The sequence below is a fragment of the Salvia miltiorrhiza genome, chromosome 2 (assembly GCF_028751815.1).
Source record: "Salvia miltiorrhiza cultivar Shanhuang (shh) chromosome 2, IMPLAD_Smil_shh, whole genome shotgun sequence".
Taxonomy (NCBI): domain Eukaryota; kingdom Viridiplantae; phylum Streptophyta; class Magnoliopsida; order Lamiales; family Lamiaceae; genus Salvia; species Salvia miltiorrhiza.
In genome coordinates, this window is record NC_080388.1 from 6,507,913 (window position 1) to 6,515,215 (window position 7,303).

General features: G+C 36.1%; 1 protein-coding gene across 1 annotated transcript; it reads right to left on the reverse strand.

Annotated features, from left to right (window-relative positions):
- Positions 1 to 1,371: 1,371 nt before the first annotated feature.
- LOC131007904 (uncharacterized) lies at positions 1,372 to 5,502 on the reverse strand. The gene is made up of 8 exons (XM_057934817.1): positions 5,094 to 5,502; positions 4,392 to 4,924; positions 3,576 to 4,301; positions 2,810 to 3,165; positions 2,276 to 2,705; positions 2,170 to 2,227; positions 2,034 to 2,093; positions 1,372 to 1,943 (listed from the first exon to the last, which is right to left on the reverse strand). Exons 1-8 carry the CDS (start codon positions 5,500 to 5,502, stop codon positions 1,372 to 1,374), a joined length of 3,144 nt encoding a protein of 1,047 aa, XP_057790800.1.
- Between the last annotated feature and the right edge of the window lie 1,801 nt (positions 5,503 to 7,303).

Consider the following 7,303-nt stretch of genomic DNA (forward strand, 5'->3'; position numbering starts at 1 on the left):
ATACAATACCATCTCTCTAGTTCAATTAGCATTTCATTCTCAAAGCCATCCAAGACAATTGACTGAGCATTGGAGGTCAAACTCAATCCTGAACATTAAAAATAAACCATCATCGATTGTGCCTAACAATTTATGTATGTATAATTTATCTCACCAAGTAAAATCATGCATACCGTAATATGGCACGACTGAAAAATTCAACAACAACAATGGTATCCTATTCGAAATAGGTTCCAATTTAGCATAGATCTCATCGGATACAGAATCTTCCCAAAATGTCACCACAAACGATTCCAACCTACATTTCCATGTAATATGTTACTTTAAACTAAACTAAACATATGTAAAGAAATACAAAAACATAAACTCATCGTGTATCTAACATACTCTGTATCTATAACAGCATACTCACGAATGACTTTACCCTGTCCTTTGACTGTGACTACCCGAGGTTCATGGGTAGCAATAATGACATAAGCAGTATCTAAGTAAGAGAAGAAAATGATTAATTAACATTGCTAAAATAAATATAGAAATATCATTCACAATTCTTCAATAACTAAGTTGCTTAGCTTAACTGATCAATGTCTTTGTTGAGAGGAATTTGTGGAACTCGCAACTTGGAGTTGTTCTAAAACTTAGTCCCCCAACAGACATAGAATCATTTGGTTCTTCCTTCACCGAAGTATCTTTTCTTAACGTCCATTGGTAATTACATGTCACAATTGGATTCCTGTATTGCTTTGGATCATAAACATAATCTCCTTTCACCATGTAAACATTACCCTCTTGAAGCACATGTTTGAACCAATCTATATTATCATGGAATATCACAGCATCAAGAGTGTGGCCCTAAAAAGAACAAAAAAATTAATATATGTCACCTTTTAAAGGTAAGAAAAACTCACTACAACAACTTAAATGTAAGTGATACTCATTAACTTACCAAGCCATCACCCAAGATTAGTTTCTGAAATTTATTAGGATTATTGTTAGCTTGCTTAGCTCCTAGCTTCTTGATCATTCCCACCTTGCATTTCCATTCCTTCATTCCTGGGAGAATCTCATTCATTGGGATCAAACTCTCTTCCATCTCTTTTGACAACCTAATTGGATCATGGCAGTAAGTAACAAAAGCATTTTAATTACAAAACAAACAATAACAGTTAGATCAAATAAACAGATTCAAATATATATATTTTATAGTACAAATTCAAGCAAAATAGTAATCTTAACTAATTGGAATTCAATATTATAAGATCCTAAATGTTTCACTAATTCTATTCTATACTCTATTTCAAACTAAGACTACCCCAAAAAAGAGTACACCCCTATAAATACCTGCCTTCTACAAAGTACCCAAATTTATCATCATGTCGCCGCTTGCAAAATTTCAGTGTACACAACATTTCTTGTTTCACATGTTGAATCCATATCAGCAACTGGCGGTCGAATCAGGAATTTTATTGAACTTGATGTTCTGACCCTTGATAAAGCAACATATAGCTGTCCATGTGAAAAAACAGGATGAGGCAAATAAACACCAACACGATCCGATGTTTGGCCTTGAGATTTGTTGATGCTGATAGCAAAACACAATCTTAGCGGAAACTGCAGCCTCTTAAAAGTAATTGGACATATGTGTGTATCATCCAACTCCAATGGAATCCTTGGGATTAAAACACATTCACCAGAATGCGTCCCCACAGCAATGACTGCTCCATTCACGTGCCTACCAAGATCACGCACAATTAAACGTGTTCCATTACACAACCCCTCCAATGGATTTAAGTTGCGAAGTAACATAACAGGACAATTAACCTTTAATTTAAGAACATGTGGTGGCAATGAACCAACACTAATTGCATTCATATAATCTTGATAGTATTGTTGCTGACTTGGATCGTTTGCATAATCCGTGCTAACATATTCAACCACGTTGCCTGAGAATTTTCCAATCAATGATTAGTTAATTTCCCCCATACATTCATTTTTAGGAGTTAAAATAGAGGTATTTATAAGGCTCGAAGCACCGCTAGAATATGCATCAAATGATGGAAATATTTCATTGACCAGTGTGTCAAGAGGCGAATCTGAACCATGGTAAGAAAGGCACATATCATCAGGAAGATTAATATATATAATCGTCACGAACATTCGGCTCTATGCCTTCACCAACCCTCAATAACAAATCTGTAAAAATAGGATCCTCCATTGCCCGCATATTCTGTGTCAAATGAAATTTTCGAATAAGAAGCCATATGGATGAAAATACCAAACAAGCATCCACTATCTCTTCACGAGAACCCCTTCGAACAATCGATATAGTTTGCCAGAAATCTCCACCAAGAACAACTGTTTTCCCACCAAACAATAACTGGTTTTCCATCAAATCTTGCAACAATAAATTTAAAGCTTCAACTGCCTTTCGATTTGCCATCGATGCCTCATTCCATAATATTAGCTTGGCTGCAATTATTAGCTTTGTAGGCGCAGTATTCTTGCTTATCGAGCATGACATAGATTCATCTAAATTTAACAGAATTTTAAATCTAGAATGAGCTGTTCGACCATTTGGTAACAAAGAAGCTGCAACACCAGATGAAGCAACTGCAAGCGCAATGTCACCAGTTGAACGAACAGTGGCCAAGATTGCCTTATATAAAAATGTCTTTCCAGTGCCACCAGGACCATCAATGAAAAGCCTGAGCCAATTGGTGAAGCAACACTGGACATTATCTCAAGATAAGCAAAGCGTTGTCTTTCATTAAAACGACCCACCGAAACTAAATCAGGTTCTGCAACTAACATATTAATTTCAGCTGCAAATTCACAACTATTTATTTCTTCACGAGTCAACCCAACTATATAATCGACCACAAAGTACTCATCGATCCCATGGCCCATCATTTGCAAAAAAGAATCAATGGACCGTAGAGATAACCGATAACCCTCTACATGGTCTAATAGATAATCCCGCATTATATCAGCAGATAAAGCATCTCTAAATTCAATCCACAGATTTTTGGGATCAGAAGGGGAATTAAAAACAAGTGTAATCGCAAATAACTTTTGCAGAGCAGACGGCATTTGATAAGTTGCAGCTTCGTGAATCGCATGCCTAACATCGTTGTCAGAATCCAATAAGCCTCTATCAAGAGCTGCCTTCCGAAAAGACAAAAACAATCTCCATTTGATGTTCTCAAATAACCAGGGGGCTTAGCCCACTGGCCACCAGGTCCTCACTTAAGTGAAGTGACCCGGGTTCGATCCCTCTTGGGAGCGAATTGGAGATTGGAGATATAAGGTGGATTTGGTGAATGGAGAGATAAGGTGGTTCTTGGAGTGGATGGGGAACTAACTACTAACATCTAACATGACTTTGCCCGATCAAAAAAAAAAAAAAAAAAAAAATTTGATGTTCTCAAATCTTCAAAAGATGTTGGAGCCCTAACATGATTCAGCAGAAGCCTTAGATAAAAACGCTCCACTTCTGTAATATTGACAGAGACAAGTCTACCAATTGTCCCTAACCTAGAGCGCGGTGTCCACCTCCTAGTTTGTAAGCTCCATACAAAATGTTCAACAAATTCCTGATACAATAAATTTAGTGCTGCAACTTCAACAAATTTATTCATCTCAAAAAACTTTGTACGTTGTGTCCTGTTAGCATGATCAGAATCTACAATTTTCGGAAGAGATTGGTTGGCCGCAAAGAAAACCTGTTGATACCCCGACAAATGCACGTGTAATTGCAAAACTGATGGATACATATCAAAAATATCAAATCCATAAATTCGCCACATAGCTTCCGGAGCACAAAGCCACCGTGACTTTTGAAAATCAAAAATCTCATCTATTGGCCCTGTAGATTCAACATCAACAATATTGTATGCTATTTGATCATTACCCTTACAAACATATTTGTAAAGATACTTCACTGATCTAACATCCGTACAAACTTGGACATTAATATGGCAATCAAACTTTGCCAACAAATAAGCATTATAAGGGACCACCCATCTGTTATCCAACCACTTGCCACGCACCAAAACCTTTTTTCCATCATCTCTACGCTTGTAGTCAGGGTATGAGTCCAACCGATGTTCAGTGTTTAACTTAAACTCTTTAGGATAATAACTTTTGCATTTTTCCCCTATCATGCATGCATTCTTTGGGTTGAGTTCACCACATGGCCCATGCATCATATGATTAATAACACAAGAATGTAGATGTGGAGTCAGGTCAAGATCTGGAATCTCAGCAGATACAAATCGATCATAGGCCTCAGTTGAAGTTACCTTATATCATGGTTGTAATATTATCAACCAATGAACATGTGGAAGGCCTCTTTTCTGAAATTCAATCACATAAAAATAAGGTGCAACTACCCCAAACAAAGAGTCTTTTACAATTTCCTTTTTTAGTTCCTCATTTTTTGCCCTGAAAACTCTTGCATACAAATCAGCTCTATTATGACTCTTCTCAACAGGAAATAATTCACTTTGAATTTCCACCCACTTTGGATTACAAGTCATTGTGAGAAAAATATCTGGGCGTCCAAATTTCGCGACAAGTGCCAGCGCATTCATGTAACGACAACGTAGATCACGCGGGCCACCTGTAAAGGTCTTAGGAAGAAGAACACGCTTACCAATAGATTTTGCACTAATAACACCATTAGATGTTATACTCTCAACTATCCCTTGATACGATTTAGCCCTCATTTCAAACTTTGACTGATTATGACGAAAAAAATCTAGTCTTTGTGTCTCGATCTTAACATAAGTATCAATCTGAAACTGTTGAATTACTCGACCAGTTCTAAGGATATTTATTATATCGTCGGTGCGTATTTGAAACAGATAGCAATAATATTCTCTCATAGCAACACTTGAAGGAGTTTTGAAATTCCTCAACAAATCTGCATGGAATGATAGATAAGTCCTTATCAAAAAGTAGAACAAACAATATAAAACACAAAATTATCAATAAATATTCCTATTAATTGATTCACGCACCAACCCTTTTTCATGAACAACAACAAATATTCCTATTAATTGATTCACGCACCAACAATGAAACTATAACACAGTCCAATCCTTCAGATTGAGATACACGATTATCCAACTCTCTCTCAGTGCCATAGAAATATAACTGCAAATGCCTCGGCACACCATCCTTAGGTGTTAGTTCTTGGATATAATGCCGAACAATACCCTGCACTTTGAAGGTGTAAACCCCTTTGTTAGCTTTAGCCAAAGCTTCATCATAAGTCATCTTAATAGATGTGAATGCCAAAGAATTATTATATGTCCTGCAACGCCGACGGAACTCGGCCCCCAAAGTTGTCATATCATTTACATAGAGGTTCCATAACTCATCTGGCATTTTGGGCAACTGCATCTTTATTTTACCAACAGAAGGCGGGAGGTTCATTAGCGAATCGAATAGCTTTACAATGCTGAAAAGGGTCTTTATGTGGTAGTTCATAAGCCTCATTGGGTATTTCAATTAATCTTGTGAACATCTCAATATCTTTTTGCATAGCCGAGCATGAAGTTGATGTGCGGCCTAATTGTGCAATAATGAAAAAAGAATAAAAAATGAGCAATATGCATATCAAAATTATAAGAAACAAATTAAATAAACAACAAGAAACATAAAAAAGAATAAAAGCCTTTGATTGAGAATAAGTTTAGCATTCTCCTTCAAAAATCTGACTATCCATATTGAGCAAAAGGCACATTAATTTACAGACAAGCAATATGGAAAAATTTTACATTATCCAATCTACACTAAACCACTAATATTCATTATAAACAAAGGTGCAACTGTTAATAATTTAATAAGGTAATCAACAGACATAAACACATACGTTTTGAGCGCCTCTATCCACAAGAAGCTTTAGATAAACATTTAGACCGTGAAACATTAACATTATTAGACAAAGGCTGTTGCGTCACATCAGAACCCAATCGGAGCAAGCAGCCTACGGAACCATCAAAATGCAAGAGTAGTTACAAAGTCAAGATAAGTAAATAAACAATAACACTAAATAAAATTAATTATAACAATACCATTTGACAATATGGAACAAGGGATCGCATTTGTTGGGCCAAAGAAAACTTGACCATTTTTAGAAGAAGAGCCTAGCAAATGAAAACAAAACGATTGTTAATACAAAACACATCAGTTTTTCAAATATATGCTAAATTCTTAAAAGCTCTAAAGAAATTTCAAACAAATACAAGAGATAAACTGTCACTTGCAAGAGTGGAACACTCCCATCAGTGTCAACAACGAGAACACGCCTCTTTCTTTTTTGTGAAGTCTTATCTGAAAATTACGAACCATAGTCAATAAAAAAAAGTAATAGCAACATCACTTGCTAAGCAAGCCCACATAATGTCAAATTAAATTGTGCAAAATCTAGACACAATCCAACAAATATTCTGCACCTCGCAAACTTCTCGACTCAGTAGTTAGAGCATGCGAGAACTCAGGGTCAAAGATAATTGGTATAGCCATATCAGTTACAGACGGAGGAGGTAAACTAAAAAATAAACGTCTTGAAGCTGTCACAGGGCCGTCTGAGCCATCTGAACACAAACATAATATTAAATTTGCTTCAAAGCAAATAAAAGCAACAAAGAATTGGAAAGTAATACAAATGAGTTACAAAAAAAAAAACACACACACACACACAGAGACATAGAATCAATAGTAAGTAACCTTCCGTTGAAAGAACGCGTCTTCTTTTTGCCATAATAAAATATCTGAAAAATGCGGTCAATGTCCTGACACATGAGAAGTCAGTTATTTAGCTGGTGATATAAAATATGAAAAGAAAATGAAACTAAAAAATACTATATGAAATCAAAGTAGGGCAGCAACTTATCGAAGCTGCAATAAATGGATGGAAGTGTTCCAGCGCAGAAATTTGATGGGAGCAAACACGAGTGGACCCCGAGGGGACCCGTCGAAAACCAGAAATCGAAAATAAGAATCCCATATAGCAAAAAGTAACAAATCCTTAAAAAACCTAGAGGCTAAAAGCAATAACCCAATCTGCTCCTAGTCCTAGAATAATGAACCCCATTCTCTAAACTTCAAAACAATAACTACAACAGAAACATTGCGATATGACTTTTAAATACAATGAAAGAGCCAAAACACATGAAGACAAAGATCACAACACAAAAAAAAAATGGAACAAAACAAAGTGCACCGTTGAATTTGGAGAGGTGGAATAGCTTTCTTGGAGTAGAAACACAAAGGGAGAAAAAACACAAAATTAGAA